The 19,207-nt window shown below is 40.3% G+C and overlaps 1 protein-coding gene across 2 annotated transcripts in view; it reads right to left on the bottom strand.

Moving 5' to 3' along the window:
- The window catches only part of Fmn1 (formin 1), a 368,173-nt gene extending 360,171 nt beyond the window's left edge, over positions 1–8,002 (bottom strand). For both annotated transcript variants that reach the window (XM_026392750.2, XM_026392761.2), the window contains exon 1: positions 6,142–8,002. In XM_026392750.2, the coding sequence (XP_026248535.2) occupies positions 6,142–8,002 (1,861 nt within the window). The remainder of the gene's footprint in view (positions 1–6,141) is intronic.
- Positions 8,003–19,207: the final 11,205 nt, after the last annotated feature.

The following is a 19,207-nucleotide window of genomic DNA, read 5'->3' as shown; positions in this document are numbered from 1 at the left end:
ATAGCCCCCATCATGGGAATTAGAGGCCAGTTCTATCTTGGTCTTCATGGCTCACTCAATTCATCTGCATCATCCAGTCTCTCATCTGCCATCAAGATCCACTCTCAACTCTTCCCACCTGCTCCTGGCCCTGGAAGATTGACCTTGAAAACCACATCCAGCAGCTAGGCTTATGTAAGGTCCTTGCTTAGCATCTGGATGGCCATCTCAAGTGACAGCCACCATTTTAGGAAAAATTTTGCTTTCCCACCCAAGGGCATTTCTGAGAAGGGTTCACCACTCCCTCATACCAACCCAAACGTTCACCTCTCACCTCTCGTATTCTCCACCCAGCACCAAGGGAGTATCACCACTCCCTCATAGTGAGGATGGTCTTAGGCCTGAGCCTAAGCAACTCCATTTTAAAAACTCCAGTTTGAAACTTGAAGTCTCACTAGGCATGCCTAATGGAGCCCTCCAATATGGCCCTCAGACACAAACAAGTCAATTCCCCCCACCCTGATAAACTCAGAGTGAAGCTCTGACAGGCTGTCCTTGCCTGATAAGAGGGAAAGGCGAAAAGCTCAGGGTGGGGACCACCATACCAGATATTTTAACCCCAGGGTAAATGATGTCACTGAGGACTGCCTCTTCAGCCGGCCATCAACTCCACCTCAGGAGAAGCCTACCTTGGTTCCGGAGCTAATACCATAGTCTGAGTGAGTGTGCATCTGCTGCACTTAGAGCCTAAGACATGAGACTTTTAATCTGACTCTTGAACTTAGCACACAGAGAGAATGTCTGTCATTAGCCTGTCATGATTAAGTATGTTTGCAATGCTTAAAATTAATTAATCTAGAATTGTTTGCTGTGAATTAATCTAGGATTGTCTACTGCAGTGCCTTGCATTTAAGATTGTCATTTTCTTGATTAAGAACCTATAGAGTGAAATTGTATTGAGTGATTTGAGTGAATAAAGCATTGAAAAGGACAGAAGCGCATGGACTTTTTTTATTTCTCCCCCTCAACTGCATAAATAGCACCTCTTGCCATGGCAACCCCACCCTTAACCTCCCGAGTGAGAACCTGCCTGGCTCTAATCCCTGAGCCTGTTCCATGAAAGTCCCGAACACCAAGCCTGTTTTGCCTCTCTCCATCTATGCAGAGATGTGCCTTTGTCAGCTTTGACAAATAAACTCTCTAGTATGTATCTCTGCCTGGTCTCCGTCTTTCATTTCTCACTCGTCTTTCATTTCTCGTCTCCTAGTTCCTCACTTTGCTTTCAACTTAGTCTTGTGGTAGGTTCTGTTAGAGGAGACAAGAGCAGAAGATCAGAGGACAGCAAGGTCACTATATTTATCTCATAGCTTCCTCTCTGCTGGGTGGCTCTACCACAAACCACTGCTGCTGCTAGATGGTCCTCTCCTAACCCCGGCTCCCTGGGTTCTAGTAACCATATCTTCCCTTGCTCCTTCGGGCCTGGGTGTGTCTGTAGAATCCAGGAACCATCTTGAATTGCCACCTTTTGTTGGCTTCTGGATTTTTCTCTATCCTCATCTAACCCTGCTACCAATCAGCTTTCTTTGGGGTATTACTTTAAAGCTCTCTAGTCACCTACATTTCCCCTTGTGACAAGGCTGTATTCTCAATGTTGAAATGGTTAAAATCACTCTTCAAATATTGTAAAAGTAACATATTCATCCCATCCAGAGAAACAATGTAAAAACATGTAAGGTAAAAAAGCCCACATTCTCCCCCAATGCTTGTGCCCCTTCCCATTCACCTTATTCCCCACTTCCACCTGCCTGACTGTCTGATAAGGTGCTCTACCTGGTCAGTCTCTCTCCACACCCATATCCATGATATTCAAATGCATACTAAACATCTGTGTTCATTGTGGAAAGAATTGATACTTGTTTCACTAAAATTTAAAAATGCTAAAAATTATTTTGCAACTTAATAGACATAAATCTAGATCAATACTCCATATGATGTAATAGTGTCATCATATTACAAACCATAAATGTACTAGAACTTATTTAACCATTTCTCTACTGGTGCACATTCATTTTTTCCAGCTGTTTTTGACAATACAAACAATGCTACAATAAACACCCTAACCCATGAATTTTGTTGTTGTTGTTGTTGTAGTTGGACACAATACCTTTATTTTATTTATTTTTATGTGGTGCTGAGGACCAAAATCAGTGCCTTGCACATGCTAAGTGAGTGCTTTACCGCTGAGCCACAACCCCACCCCCCACCATATATTCTTACTAGTATAGCAACTCAGCTAAACTCCTGAAAGTAGGATCACCGTGTCATTGTAACATGTAGTTTCAGTTATAACCCCTTTACATGTCCTATCAATTTAATTCTTAAATTCATTTTATAGACTGAATATGATATATTAATTTTGAGTCTTATTTCCCTCTTAATAATTACCATTTACTATTTACCACCTACTATTTGAATTAATTTAAGTGGCTGCATGTACCTATTAACATTGTGAAGTTTCTTTATTTTTTATCAGAATTGCAGCAAGCCTCAAAGTTTACATGGGAAGAATTCCAAAAGAAGTATTTATATTTACTTCCCATGTGTGTCCAGAGAGAAATCAAAGATTTGACAGAAGCATTAGATACAATAAAATATCACATTCATGTCTCTCAACCCTTAATTAGTTGGCATCAATTGGCATCTTTTGATAAGCATGAGAATTAGTCAAATGATCCTCAATATCAAGAAGAACTATGCCTGGGGCATGTGCTTGCCTCACCACCTCAGTGACTTCAATCAAAGGAAAAAGATCACAAGACAGTTGAAGAGCACAGGGCATCTCCCAAGTACAGTGAGCCAACTTTCATGTGATTTTCGTGGCATTAAAAGATTTTTTTTTTTTTTTGGTACTGGGGATTGAACTGAGGGGACTTGACCACTGAGCCACATCCCCAGCCCTATTTTGTATTTTATTTAGAGACAGGGTCTCACTGAGTTGCTAAGTGCCTCGCCATTGCTGAGGCTGACTTTGAACTCACGATCCTCCTGCCTCAGCCTCCCGAGCTGCTGAGATTACAGGCGTGTGCCACCACACCAGGCATTAAAAGATTTTATTTCAGGTCAAAGATAAATAAAAGCAGCAACCAAAAAAGAAATCCCAGCACCAATCCCCAAGGACACTGCTAGGCAGGGCAGGTCATCACTATTAAAATCCCTCAAGGTTTGAGGAAACTTCATGTTTCACAAAAGCTTTGGAACATTTTACCTTTGTCTCCATCACCAAATCAAAATACTATAAAACCAATTCCAAGTATGGAAGAAGTGGTGTAGCCATGAGAAGATGAATCTGATCACCATTTATAGTTATTCTCAGTTATCACCATATTCTCACATTACTACCAGATAAGAAATTTCTGTGTGTAGCTCATAGAAAGAAGAGTTAGAAAAATTACAAAACCAATAAATAGAAGGTAGCTTCTTTGGGACACATTTATGCTATTTCCTGAACAGGAAGCAATGACGTTGCCTTTACTGCTTGGTCTTGGGAGAAGTACATTGCCCTCTTGGGTAGGAACTACTCCTTGCCTGTAACACTAGAGTCTTCCAACTGGAAACAGATCTGATTACTTTTGCCAGACTTAATCTCTTACTTGAGCAGTTAATGAGAGCTTTCGATAATCTCACTGGCATCACTTGTATAAAATGCCTAGATGTTATTTCCACAGGAAATAAATGTCCACAGACCATAAACTCAATCTGGTTAATAGCTAACATGGGAGAAAGGCAGGAGTTGGCTCCAGACAAAGGGCCCTTGCATAGTGATCCGTAAATGAGCTACACTCCCTTCTGGGCTGCAGGCTACTGTCTGAGGCCTCCCCTGGGACTGAGCAGGAGGAGAAATGGAGTGAAAGACAAAGGCAGCTAGAAGCAGGAGATTCTCCCTGCCTGAACCCACCAGCTGTAGGAAGTGACTTCTAGAATAGAAGAGGGTTCCTAGACACAAGAAAGGGAAGGTAAAAAAGAGGAAAGGGGACAAGAATGCATGCTAAAGATCAAAGATACTATCTCAAACTCTCCCTCCTCCATGTCTTTCAAAGATGGGCCAATAAGAGAAAGCATCTGTCTGGGTGTCCCAGGGGAAGATATTCACATAAAAAGAAGCTATTTTCACTGGGGGGGGAAAAAAAAAAAAAACCAAAGTAGAGGGCTGGGGATATAGTTGGTGGAGTGCTTGCCTCATATGTAAAAGACCCTGGGTTCAATCCCCAGCACCACAAAAATAAGTAAGTAAATAAATAAGTAAAGGTGTGTTTCACTCTTATTCTTCTTTCCCTTTTCAAATTCTCTTTTCTTAAGGTTAGGAGCACAGGAAGTCTCCCTGGCAAGGAAACCCCATGATTCTTATGACTGATAAAATTGCTACTGAAGATCCCAAAGGAAGGCTGGGGCCAAAGCAAAGGGGCCTGCCATGAATAACTACATGGAGAGACCTCAGGAAGGTGTGACTCTCCACTCAACTTGTCCCTCAGGGGGTTCACCACTGGTCACCAACAGAACCTGAATGTCCTCTGTGTGCCTCCATATGATGGACTTTAACCAGGACACAATGGAGCTTATATAGTACTTCTATATTAAAAAGGGTAATGAAATAATAATCCTAAATCAAAGGGGAATAAAAAGGTTTACTGAACATCAATGTATTTAATGCAGTTTCTGGATGAAAAGCACACACGATCCTAGAATTCAATGTGATTTCTAAAAAAGACCCTTTGGGGTTATGGCAGCTGTTCTACACCATGACTCCAGGAGTCTCCCATTCACCTCTACAGTGTGTTTCCCTGCCAAGTATTTCCAAGTCTTCAACATTCACAGGAAGAAATAATTTTGTCACTTAGATTCTATGATATATGATATAAAATTTACAGTTCTATGCAGACTGGTTGTATTATGAAATTAGCAAGTATTACCAAACTAAGGTCAATATATTATAAAAACAGGAGAAAAAGTATTTATCACATTTTTAAAGAAACACCCTCCCCCCATCAGTGATTTGGAGATTTATGATATATAACCAGTTCAAAATAAATAGAAAGCTTTTGAAACTCCTCTTTCCTAGATAGATATTGTATCTAAAAAATTGCAGGAGAATTTTCTCTAACCTTTAAAAGATCATATATCATATTGCAAGCTATTCCTTATACAAAGACATTCACCATATGCTGTTAGAGGATGCTGGAAAAGAACATATTACCCACACAATGGCACAGAGAACCTGAGCATCAGCCACGTTAGCTTAGAAAATGTAATGAGTAGAGGAGTGGCACCTCTTACTAAACTCCCCAAATTGCTTTCATGTAACATTTTAAATCACATTAAGCACATAAGTCAGAAGAGCTCTTTAGTACCCTTTGCATGAGAAATGATAGCACCCTAGTCATAGCAGTAACCCATAAATAAAACATAACTTTAGAATAAGCAGTTACTTTGTGCTTGTTTATAGAATTAAGCAAAAAACAACAAGAACAACAAAAATTGGAACCAAGTTTCTTCAAGTTAGACTGAATTCTTCCCTTCTGGTAAAAAATTATTTTTGTCATACATGATGGCACTTATAACAGTGATTAAATACAAGCAAGCAAAAAGCAACCCCCTAACTACAGACAGATGAGCAACAACACAGCCTGCTTTTGTGCTTCTTCTTAGTGAATCCTTAGAAACGACTGTAGCAGATTGAGTGTCAGAATTAGGTCAAGGGGCCAATTACCCAGAGTTAGCATCTAGGGCAGGGACAAGTTACTCCTTCTCTCTGCCTCCTGTTTCCTGGAGCCCCTGTGTTAAGTAACCATGGAGGCAACTTTAGAGTGTGCCATAAATAAATAAATAAATAAATAAGCAAACAAACAAATAAATAAATAATAAGCACAAAGCATGTACACAGCATTGCTTCTGGAAACAACTACACCTTTTAATCCCTAAGTCAACACCACCTTCACCCTCTCCACACACCCCTGTACAAACTCCCAGTTCTCTTGCTACCCAGACAAACTAACAGGCCTAGGAATTCTGGTCTGTTGTTAATTGGTCAATCTCTGAATGACACAAGTAGACTGATAGTTCTTGAGTTGCTCAAAGATTGGTCTAGATATCTTAAACAGGACTGACCTGGAGGCGACTGATGCTGGGCCTGAGCTGTGGTCTTCCCTGGCCCCCAGCTTTTTTCCAGAGGTTCCCCAGGCACCAAGGGAGATGGGCCTGTTCTGAAGGAGGTTGGGCTGGCTCCTTTGGTCTCCGTGACCTTAGCAGAGGGGGGTAACTCCAAGGTATCGGCAGACGGGGACTCAGAGAAGACACAGCTCTTTCTATCAGGAGAGTCATTAAGAGCAGCTTCCCTCTCTCCAGGCAGTGGGGGAAGCCGGAGGATCCTGTGGTGCTGCTGGGGACTGGTGCGCCTTGGAGGTAAAGGCGAGGGAACAGGTGATGTCCGTTTGCATGCGCTGGACTGAGGGGATGAATTATTAAATACCATACCAAGAGCGGCTGGTGCTGGGGGGGATGGCCTCTTGTCAACGTCTCTGGGTTGGGAGGAGTCAGGACCTACAACACGCTGTGGATCCAGAAGCAAGGATCTGCGGCCCCTCTGAGATAGCCCAGCCCTCCTTTTGCTTCTGGTTTCTGGGAGGGTGGAGGTGGTCCTTGTGTTGAGGGGGAAGCCCAATCTTTTCCCCTCAGTGGCTTCATCTAACTTCTCACTCTCTATCACCTTCAGGAGGACCTTGTTCACAGCCCCCTCAGCACTGGCTAGGGAACTAGAAATGGATGCTGTTTCTCGGGCCAATGACTGGGATGACCTGTCCCCTTGCTGCCCCTCACCCCACCACCTGGAACCAGGAGCCCCAGCCTCAGGTCCTGGGAGCTTGAGCAAGTCTACTTTGGATATGAACTCAGCCTGGGCCTCTGGGCAAATGCCAATGCTTTCCTCTGCCTCAGGATCCATTTTAACTACTCTTTGCACTTGGGAGGACAGATCCTGGACTTTGGCCACTACTTTGGAAACAGGTTTCGTCCTACGAGTTCGCCCAGCCGATTTCCCCATTCTTCCCACCTCTGCCTCTGGACGTTTCTCAGCGTCCAGATTTTCAGGCTGACGCTCCAGCCCACCAGGACGGCTCAGTGGGCCTCCAGTGCCACCATTCCCTGCCTCTGTGGAGCTGCTGTCAGGGGGCAGTGCTCCTCTTCCAAGCCCAGTGGCCTCTGAGGCTGTCCCAGAGGTCTCGATGCCAAGGTCTGAGTCCGGTGTCCTGGGGATATCTGCAGGGCAGTGCTCTCTCCTCTGCAGGGAGGATGTAAGTGCCCTATTTGGGACCAAGTTTCCTCTTTCCTCTAGGAGCTGAAGATTAGGCCTGGCTGGAGAAAGAGGAAAGGAGTTGCTGGAACAGATCTGGTCTTTCCCCATCCAGGGAGCTGGTTCCCAGCCTCCACGCCCTTTCCTTCTTGTTCTCTTCTGTGGGAGTGCCTCAAGGCTCTCTCTCCACCCACCAAACCTCAGGGGTTGTTTGTTCCCATGGGTGCTTCTCTTACTGAGAGGGCCCACGGGCTGCTCCCCCGACCAGTCTCCTGCACTCGGGAAACAGTCGTCCTCCTGGGCCAGGCTCACCGACAGCTCCAGCAGTTTCCCCTCCTGGTTCCCCGTGGAAATGCCCAGGATGTGGTCTGAGCTCAGCAGATTGGCCAGCAGTCTCTCCCTCTCTGCTGTCAGTTTGTACAGCTCAGTTAGGATGTCTTTCGTAGGAGTCTGCTTGAAAAATATGTCGCCGGGATGTTCATTGGGCTGCTGGCTGAGGCTGATGATGTCTGGCCCCTCCCTGACTTGGTAGCAGTTTTGAAAACCTTTACTGGCTCTGTCTAGAGTTACAGTGCCCTTGTATGAAAATCCTCTGATGTCCCCTCTTGGAAGATAGAAGCTGATGTAGCACAGTTCAGTAATGGGCTTGCGCAATTGGAGTGTGCAGCAAGTACCTTCCATTATGCCTACCTAATTATTCATGCCTTGGAGATGCTGGTCTGTGGTCAGGCTTCCCAGGCTCCAGTGGTGAGGCATGTGATGGTGGCAACGCAGAGAAGGCAGCTGACAGTCATCTCCAGCAACGAGACTGCCTGTTAGAGGAACAGGGGAAGAAAGCAGCTTGTCTAACAGAGTGCACAAATCACACGCCAGCATAAATCTAAGCACAACCACCGCTTACCCTTCCTCTCTGGCTGACCTCAACCAATTCAAGGCATCTGCCAACAGCCTGACTACAGCCTCTCCCTGCTCCCTACCTTGGCCAGTGGAGCTTTTTCACAACTGAGAGATGGCAGAGTGCTCCAATTTTAGCCCCAAGTCAAAAGTCCCCCTGCCCCATGTGGGGACTCACTGTGTAGCAGGTCTCTCAACTTCTCCAGGCTGCATTTTATGCTCTTCTATAGAATAGAGCTATCAAACCTCCCAGAAACTCTGAGGAAAGAGGCCTTTGAGATGCTTAGAAAACAACTGTTTTAATGACTCGTGCTTGGAATATTGTGCAAAGAAGCCTTTGTAACCCTCCAAGAAGCACCTTTTAACTTAAAGCACAATAAGAGGGAGAGATTTTACACCAAAATTTTGAAGTTAGAGGTGAAAATTTAAATTTAAAAGATTAAAATTAAAGAAATCACTCAGGAGGTTAGATCAAATTTTCTTGGTCTTTTTGTTGTTGTTGTTGTTGTTGTGTTTTGTTTTTCCTATTTCTTGCCTACTTGAGACCAAGTAGAATGGCAGAGAAAAATACCTCTGGCCCTGATATGGTTTTTTTGTTTTGTTTTGTTTTGTTTTTGTTGTCATTTTTTGTTTATTTCTTTTGGTACTGGGAATTGAAACCAGTGCGCTTTACTGCTCAGCTATATCCCCAGCCCTTTTATTTATTTTTTTTATCTTGAGACAGGGTCTCACTAAGTTGCTGAGGCTACCCTTTAACTTGCAATCCTCCTGCCTCAGCCTTCCAAGTTGCTTGGATTATAGGTGTGCACCAGTGTGCCCAGCCTATATTAATTTTTAATCATTTCATCAGATGTCACTTAAGTAGTGAATGTGGCTTGAACATTTTCATAAATGCTTCCATAACCAGCATTCCAACACCTGGACATGGGACTTAGAGTTTTATATTGCTATGCTTCATTTCTTAAATAAGATATTGCTCAATAATCAAAACTTCCTCACTTAAAAGAAATCCCCCTAGGATTTCTTTTAAGATAAGAGAAGATATCCAGAAGAGATGGGAAGCCAGCTTTTGTAACAATTGTATATGAGATGATTCTTATTCAACTAGTCATATTCTTAAAACCATTCTAAAATGCTCACTGTAAGAGAGTCCTAAAGATGCACACATGAATAGATACCTAATAACTCTCCATATATATCCAAGAACTCACTTGAAAGGTGTTCTTTTATTATGTGATTTACAGCCATCAGTTATTAAAGCGGAGCTGTCAATATCTACTGTGCCTGATGTAAAGCATGAAGTATGAAGAGTTCAGTTTGTGAATTCTCAGAAAAGCTGAAGGAAAGCAAAAGAAATACTATTCAATTCTGAACTGTGGAAAAACAGGATGGCTTCCTCTGTTCTCAAGCACAATCCTCCTCTATCTTTTCTTACCTTCTCATATTCCCTGGATTAGAAGTGTGTGATGTGGGAGAGAAGTGAAATGAAAACTTTTTTTCAGAATCTGCTCTAAGTAGCAGCACAAAGTTTGGGCCACAATTTCAAATTGGATTAGAACTTTGTTCTGAAAGTCTGTTTCCTAAGAGGCAGAATTCTTATGTATTGAGGATATAAACACACATCCACTTTTATTTTGTTACTTAGTCAGCAAGGCTCTATTTCACATATGAGAACATTGAGATGGAGAGAGATAGTGGCTCAGCAGTAGAGCATTTGCCTAGCATGTTCGAGGCATTGGGTTTGATCCTCAGCACCACATAAAAATAAATAAAATAAAAGTATGTAGTCCAATACAACTAACTAACTAACTAAATAAATAAATAAATAAATTTAAAAAAAGAGATCAGAAACTTGTCTGAAAGGATATGGCTCAGAAGAAACAAGCTTCATAGTGAGGTCTTCCTCACTCCATTGCTTCATGGGTGATGTGGCTCCTCTGTCTTCTACCAATGAATTGATTTTTCCAGGCAGTTTGAGAAGAAGAGCTCTTTCATTTGGCTAACTTGATGTTATATAATTGCTTCAGCACTGTCTCACTTCTTCCCACTTTTGACATTTATTGGAGAGACTCAGCATGCCTGTATTACTCCCTAAAGTTATCCCTTAAATGATGAAAGTTAGAAAAAAGGGGCATGGAAAATGTCCTGGATCTGGAAGTAAAAACTGCCAAGTGGAGGCCAATGAAGATTCTGATTCAGAAATTAAGATGGAGAGGCTCTCACATAAAGGCCATGCCCTTTAGGAAGATTATAGACATGTGCTGCTCTATTGTAGGGTTGAGCACTTTTTTCTCCTGGTCTTTGTGAGTCTTGGTTATATAAATGGAGAAAACTTCATGATTAGTACTCCATATGTTATTCACAGTTGGGAAAATTCAAGTCAAGGTTTAGTGAACTATGACATGGATTTATACTAATAAATCCATAATGCAAGGCATGAAGCTATTAGTATAAACAAAACCACATCACACTACTGCCTCATCCATCCAGAAATTTCAACACAGTGTGCTCTTTCCAGATTTGTAGTGCTCATGTCTGGAGCTAAGGAGGACTTAGTTCAATAGTCCATCTTCTTACTATGCTCTTCTTTAGGTCTCCAAACTCAAGCTTCAAAATCTTTCAGTGAGTCTGTATCCAGCTAAGACCAGAATCCCCATCTTGAAAGTCAGTGTTAAATAAATAGTAACTTAGTACATCCACAATCAAGCAAGTCTTTCTTCCTTGATAGTAGCAAGAGTTATATGCTCAATTATGTGCTTAAATTATTAGATTGAACCTCTTCTATTCTCCCCTTATTAGAGATCTATTTCATTTTCTTTCTACAACTTCTTTTACTACATTTTCTTTGCAGGGCAATAGTATAAAAATAGTTGAAGTCACAAGCATGGTGTTGTATCTGCAGGTAATAATGATTCAGCTAGGGATCAAACCGTAGGGTATAGAAGATAAGAGTAGTGATTTGGGGATAGCAGATCTTAACTTTTGGCCATGTGATTTGGGGCAGGAGATGCAGTAAAAGTAATTCCTCTTGAATTAAAAACTAAAAAGGTCTCAATTTCTGGAATTCTGAAATTTAAAAACATAATCTTAGAAGTTGTTCTCTACTTCCAAGATGAAATCTTCTTCCAGGTACCAGAGGTCCAAATCCAAGTGCATGATGTGCTTCATGCTTCTTTAAGATATACTTGAGATTCCAATGGTCATATAAAAAAGTAGGGAGGTACTCCTAATTCCTCTCACTCTAGACTTTGTCATTTAACAAATAAAATAAAATAAAATAAAATAAAATAAAGCAAAAGACATCATCTGCATTATAAGGCAGAAATTAGGAAGCAGAATGAATTATTTTAATTTATAAGGTAGAGTGACTTGAAAAGAATGAGTTTCTCCTCTGAATGCATTTGTCTGAATTTGGCTACTACATGAAATATTAGAGACAACTTATGAAAGAAGGACTCTTCCCTATTTTCTGGTCCTAGCATGAGTTTTAGAAGGAGTTTTGCTACAATTTGGGACATCCAAAGTCCAAATAATTTAGGGTAGATTATTGCAAAGAAGTAAAATAGACATTTTTCATATTTTTTATTCCCTCTTTTCCATATTAGAATTTATTTTTATCAAAATAGTTGTGCACACTACCTCCACTACCATAAGAGAATATTTATAGAGCTGCCTCTGGAGCATAAAATAACTAAATTCCTCTCTTTATGAAAGAAAAGGAGTCAGCTATCAGTCTTCTATCCCTGACAACTCTGCCTATGTCTGGATCTGGAAGAACATCACATCCACTTTCTCCCTGCAGATCTCCTGCCCTTTGTGGAATGAGAAATACAATCTTTAAATTTCTAGCTTAATAATTCAAAATATTATTTAGTGAGATCTACTAGATGATCAAGAAACTACAAAACAAACAAAAAAGAAGAAACACATTTGTCTTGAGAAAACACATTCTTTGAAGAAGAAACACATTTGCCCTAAGCAAAAGCACTTCAATCTACACCCTCTGACCCACCACATGAAAAGAAGGCTTTAAGGCAGGAGGAACTTTTCACTGTGACTAGCCATTAGCATGTCAGAGTGTAGTGCTTAGTCATCACACGCATTTTCCATCTGAGAAACCAGGGGAAAAAGAACTGCAAGTCTTAGGAGGAGGAAAAAAAAAAAAAAACAAGGAAAGCAATTTGGAGTGGTGTTAAATACACCAGCACTACTGTTCCATGCTGCATTCACAGGACTATTTCAAGCACCATTTCCTCATTCTGCTTTGACTCAGATTCAGTGGCTCTGCAGGCGCCACGTGTTAAATTATACATCTTAATTCAGCCTAGGAAGTGACCTTTGCTGGCACCGCTCAATGTAAAAGCACTTTGTATCCCAGGGAGTCTCCACGTCTCCACATCCTCTTGCAAACTCCAGGCTGCCATTCTCTCTATGACAACACCGCTGCAGTGATTTATTCCTTGCCTCTTTTCCAATAAGTAAGTAGATTATTTCACTCTACCCAGATGGAAATATCTGTTGTGCTTCATCATAATGAGAAATGACTGCTTTTTAGGAGATGCTCTCCAAGGTTCATAATATATTTCACATATGTCTAAAGTAAGATCCAAGAATTAGCTGCAGTCATTCTGTCTGCTAACCGTAGATTTCCTAATTGATTCTGGTCTGAAAGGGCCAGTGCAAAGTTTTTTTGTTTTTTGTTTTTTTTTGTTTTTGCCTGGTCATGGTGTAGTCATACCCTGTGACTTCACTGGAGCCCAATACTGCTGTGATAGGTTATCTGTAACTTCTATTATTGAACTGGTAATTTCTCATTGGTCCATCCAGATTCATGCTCTACCCCTTACACCATTCTAAGCACCAGAAGACTGACTTTTATGGACTCAATCTATGATTTCTCCTGTGCTCTGGCAGCTACTTGGTTTAGCCATTGAGAAACAATAGTAGCAGGATTGCAAGGCAGACTGGAAAAGGGGTCAGGATCTTTACTCTCCAGCCTCCTTTTTCCTGGGATATGGTCTGTTGTAAGTGTGACTGCAAAGAATAAGAAAGTAGGCTGATGGTTAAATGAAGAAAATATGAGTAATAATCTAACAGCTTTTAAGGGTCTGTCTTTGCTAGGGAGATCACAGTTTCTTTTTGGGTAGCTCACCTTCAGCTGCAGCTGTTTTCTCTGGGTACCAGTTATTACTGCCTCCTCTCTCTTACTTAGTTCTAGATGCCTTTGAATTCTGCCTCTCTTATGATTTTGGCAAGTTGGTACCTGCCTATCTCCTTTCCACCCATCCCCTGGGATGGAGTACTGTGCTACTGTGTTTCAAACAGGTGATATAAAAACAAAAGAAGTTCTGCAAGTTTCCTGGCTCTTTTCTCCCTGGAGAATTTTTTTTTTTCTTCAACGAACATACACACTGCAGGAGTAGGAATAGGAATAATAGGGAAATCACAATATAAAGCAAAAAGAGACCATTTTGTAATTAAAAGAGACCCATTCTATATCAAAGGACAAACCAGACTACATCATGTTTATAAGATCAGAATAATTCTTCAGGTAGAAGAAAATATTTGAAATAATTCCTCGCTAGAAGGATTTGATAAGTAGAGATTAAGAAAATGGAACTCCAAGAAGAGGGAACATTATATAAGATATAGAAATCAGCTAAAATTTTACAAAGATAAAAATTCTCTCTGTGTTTTAGATATGTGTCAAGAGAGACTAGTCAAGGAAAACCTGGAATTGTCTTAGTTCATTTTGTACTGTTATAACAGAATACCTGAGGTGAGGTGATTTATAAAGAAAGAAAATAATTAGCTCACGGCTCTAGAGACTGGGAAGTCCAAGAACATGGCTCTGACATCCAGCAAGGACCCTATTAGTGTGTCATCCCATGGCAGAAGATGGAAGGGCAACAATGTGCATGACCAAACTTGGTTTTATAACAAACACTCACAATTAGCAAATCCACTCCTGCAATAACATTAATCTGCTCAGGAGGGTGGAGCCCTCACAATGTACAGACCTCCTGTAAGCCCCGTCTCCAAACATGTTTGCACTGGGAAATGTTTCCAACATATGAACCTTAGGGGACACATTCAAACCATAGCAAGAGGTGTAAAAGATTCGAATCCAAGTTGGGAAATTAATGCTAACTTCAAAGACAAGTGAGTCATGAAGCTACTGTGAGTTCTGATCAGGGAAATAGTATATTCAATGCTGAACTTCAGGGAGGTTAACTTGGCAGTACTGTCAGAACAGATTGGAATAAAAAGAGCTTGGACAGGAAGTCAAGAATGAGGAGTAGGGACATCAAATTCTGCAAAGAAGTGGAGAAAGAAAATAGGAGAGATTAACAGAGTTTTAGATGGTTATTTTAGTAGAGCAACAGAACACCCGACTGTATTGCAAACAGCAAAAGAGAAGACTGATGGTTAAGAGGAGGAAATACAAGTAATAACCGGTACAGCTATTAAGGTTTTGTCTTTGCCTTTATTTTTGTTTTGTTGTTTTAAGATGTGGGATGTTTTTAGGTTGAGAAGGAGCTATTGAAAAGGAAATTAGTGATGACACAAGGGAAAGATGGTGAAAAAAAATATGGGACAACAGACAGAGGTAGGTCCCAGGGGAAGGAAAAGACATGGGACCAAGGACACATGGGGAAGAATTGGTCTTGACAAGAAAGAGGTCTGTTTCAAAAGACTAGGACTAAGGAGAGAAGATAGAATGAGATAGAAAGCACTCAAATCAAGGAACTTTATAATTCTTCCAATCATTTCTGTTTTCTTCTTACAGACTCTATGACTTTCTTGGCATTCTTACAGTGTCACAAGAAGGGACACATTAAACCAGTCTATACTGCAGATGTTAAACTCCTGCCTTTGAAACTGACTTGACCATGAAATGACCAATGCTTCCAGCTAGGTCTCATTATACTGGCAAATCTCTATTAAAAAACAGAGGTCAACTTTTGGTCAGTAGGGTTATTTTAGTCAATAAAGACTTAGCCAAAGTCATCATAGAAAGCTATAAAAGGGGAACAAAAAGGGCTTCTTTTTCTTTTGTTCTTTTTTTTTTTTTTTTTTTTTGATCTAGGAAACAGCCTGCTCAGTTACAAGCTGTGAACCTTGAAGAGCCTCTCAAAGACTTTAGGGAATCCTTTCTTCATCTCTTCTTCACCTCCCAAAAGCAACATCACATAAGAAAAAAAAAATGAATACCAGTTTCCCATCTGATCTCCATGAGAATTTAGGAATTGGAGATCCTCAACACATCTGGGTTCATATTGTTACCTGATTTGTATCATCATATGGGTAAGATACATTAAGCACACTGAGGAATAAATATTTTCCCCACAATTTGAAAAAAGAAGTAGATATGAGATTCTCACTTATTGAATGATCAAGGCTTTACCAATAATGGTTGACTATAGAGTATCTAACAAGGGTAGGCTGGGTACATTCTATGTCACAGTTAGTAAGATTGTAGATAGCTTCCTTTCAAAAATTAGAAATATTTCTGTTCAGATATGTGAACTCATTCTGTGGAATATATTTTTTTAAATGGGAAATTTAAATCAGGGACAATCATTGCATATGTTAAGTGAAATCTGCATTTCCAGATTAAGGAACTTGCTTTTGAACAATAATTCTCCAATTAGACCCAACAAGGAGGTTTAAATTGTCTTTTCTGCTCAACAGACATTTTTGGTACCATTTCAGAAAGGATCAAGGACTCAGGCAGGGTGTCTTGAGGGTATATCTTACTTGAAGGTCTGCCCCAAAGCAGAGCCTCCAAGGAGGGGAGGAACATGTGAACTCAGAGGGGAAGTTGCCATGATATCCCCCTACTCTACCCACCTCTAGCCACCTCTGTTGAAAGAAAACCCAATTGTTTTACATTGTGTGTGTTTAGATTTTATAAATTCTACCAGTACTTGACAGACCATAGTAATAGAACATCTGTATAAAACTTTCAGAAGAAAGGTTGTTTGGGTTGAACTTCATTTGAGACACCAAACTACCCTCTAGGGCAAACATAACAGATGTTGTCACTCTCAGGGTTCTCACAGGAGGCTAATGGAAACTAGAAACTCTAAAGTGACTTGCCCCTGGTCACATGACTAGTGAACAACAGACATGCAACTTGGACTATGGTTCTCTTATCATTATCCCACCACGGCTGACAGTCAGTTAAAAAAATTAAAAAAGACCAAGAAACAAAATAACATTTTTAAAAACCCAACACTTACCATTGGATAGGATTTAAAATGCAATGCTGCACTACACAGAATGAAGCAAGTGGACAAAGCCACTCCTTGGTGAAGCTTTCCCATTTAATATGACTTTATTAAATCTTGAAGTAGATATCTTTTGAGGAGAATTGTATGTCTGGTTAAATATTCAGTATTCTGTAAGGGCTATAAGTTATAGGCAACAGGTTTAGGAGTATATCCGCTTCTCCTTTTGACCCTGTTGTTGTTTAAGGGGACATGTCGGTATTAAGATTTTAATGAACTCTTATGTTTGATCAAAGAAGGTCCCTTCTTCACATTAATCTAGTGTCACTTTAACAAATCCACTGTAAGAGACATTTTGCAAGATATTCATTGTCGTATAGAGTGCTTAGGTAGAGGATCTCCTTGGGAAGACCAGGACAGGGCAGCCCAGTGGGGAGAGCAGTGGCCATGAGTTGGGGGCACTGCAAGTCAATCCAGCAAGGACAGCTACAGTCCCCACTGCTATTTGCCAAGCTCATAATCAAGGGGCAGGAAGATGACATTTGAGGAGAAGCAATAAAAATTAAAGATAGGTGTGAGTTAAAAAAGTAAGCAGATTTTTGCTCTGTTAATAAGTAGGTGGAAGAAGAGGAAGTGGAAGAGGAAGATAATATTCACCAAACCTTCATGAGTTCTTAACCAGATTAGGCCCCAGACTAAGTGTGTCCCCTGCCTCATTCATTTAGTTCTCACAGTCTAAGAGGTAGGTACAAGCAATAGTCCCATCTTAACCACATCAACTTAGGGAGGTTAGGTAACATGCTCAAACTCACAAAGCTATTAAGTCACAGAACTAGAACTTGAATTCTACCTATCTTAAGGGGGTCTACATATAGAAGTTACAACATATTGTATTTCTGAAAACTTCAGGCATAAATAACTTCAGGCATAAATAAATAAGGTCATCTGGGGACCTAAGGTTCACTACAAAGGATTATATTCCTTTTCTTTAGAAAAAGACTATCAGCATAGTATTTCTATTAAGCAGGTAGCATCATAATCTATATACCCCTTAACCAGAATATAAATTACTTTCCACAAAGAAAAAGAACATACAATGTTTAACACATTCCTATTAGAAATTCTATTTTGTCCTGAAAAAAACTAGTGCCCTTGGTTTAATGTTTCTGCTACAGCCCGGAGAAGAACTTGCTCACCATGTTCCACCATGTCCTACAGTAGTTTATCTACTTAAAATGTCTCTTACACTAGATTTCTTAAAAAGAGAAAGGTAGAAGTTGGACATCAGCATTACATTTGCCTCAAGTGAAGTAAGAGAATTATGACTGAATATCCATGGTTTACTACCATAGAGGATAGAATAAAAAGGATCAGAGCACCCCCACCTTTGGCACAGTCCCCCTTGTGATGGAATCGGCTATGAATGTGGACAGTTGAACTATGTCTGCTCAAATATTTAAACCAATTCTACTTTTGACGTAAGGCTGCAATTATGACGGTAATACAGAAACTATCTCTATTTCTTTTCCCTTGGCATCAGAATTTAAAAGATTTAAAGTCTCAGTCACTGAGGGAAATTATCATCATATTCCTCATTTCAACAGCTGCTAAGATAGAGACCATCTATGACACAGCAAGTATGTTCTGACCCAAAGGCTTAGCAAAGGGGAGAGTGCCATCTTGGGATCAACAACACTGACTTCTCTTTAATAAACAGCAACTCTAAGAATTTCCCATTGGATGACCACTCACAGTCTCATGACTTTATGCAAAAGCACACCCACAATTCCTGCAGCTGGAGATATCACATGGGTGTCTAACAATTCTTTCACAGTTTCATTTGATTTTTGAAGCATTTCCAGGTGATTCCATAAATCAATTTTCAAAAATCTATTACTTGATTGCAATAGAAAGAAAAAATATAAAAAGGATATTATATCAGAAATAATAATTTTCAGTTGTTTAAATGGCAGATTTAAAAGAATCAAGGAGAACAAAACCCTCTATCTATCAGAGTAATGTAAAAACCAAAGTTTGTGATATAGACAGTTGTCCTAGAGAGTAGCCTCATGCCACAGTTAGAAACCTGTTTTCCTGGAGTTTTAAAACATATCCAAAAATAGATGAAAATTCTTTGAAAAATATATAATAGTTTAATAGAAATATTTCTGGTTTTGATATTGCTAAAACTTCTAATTTTAAGAAATAAATCCATCTAGTGAAAAACAGAAGTTGAGTTTTGAGACAATTAAGACTAGAAATGGCTGGACTCTGGTAGATCCCCCTGGGGGATCTACCAGAGTCCAGCCATTTCTAGTCTTAATGGGAAGATTGGTGGGAAGAGTGATTCCATTGCCAGTATTTCAGGGAATCCCTGGGAATGAAGGACTCTGAGCATAGAAAGATTTATATTGTCTCTGGCAAGTTTCAAAGACAGTTTGAAATAAAAGCAAATATATAAGTACAGTAAATACATTGGCACTGGTATTAGGAACGAAGAGTGAGAAGGAAACTAGGCCTGGGGCTCCAGCCTTTCATAAAAAGGCTTTCTTTTCTTTTTCTTTTGTTGTTGTTATTGTTGTTATAGCCTTGAATAAAAAGTGCCATTGGCACATCATTTTTGCTCCCAAATTGCTAAATAAATCTGTGAGCCAGATGAGGCCACCTGTAAGTAACAGTGTTCTCTAAAGTAGACGCAAGTTTGTGTGATGAATCAATTTTCCAGTTAGAAAATTCTATATGATTTAAGAGATCAAGA

Source organism: Urocitellus parryii, chromosome 6 (genome assembly GCF_045843805.1).
Source record: "Urocitellus parryii isolate mUroPar1 chromosome 6, mUroPar1.hap1, whole genome shotgun sequence".
Taxonomy (NCBI): domain Eukaryota; kingdom Metazoa; phylum Chordata; class Mammalia; order Rodentia; family Sciuridae; genus Urocitellus; species Urocitellus parryii.
The sequence above is the reverse complement of the archived record's forward strand: the minus strand, read 5'-3'. Positions and strand labels throughout refer to the sequence as shown.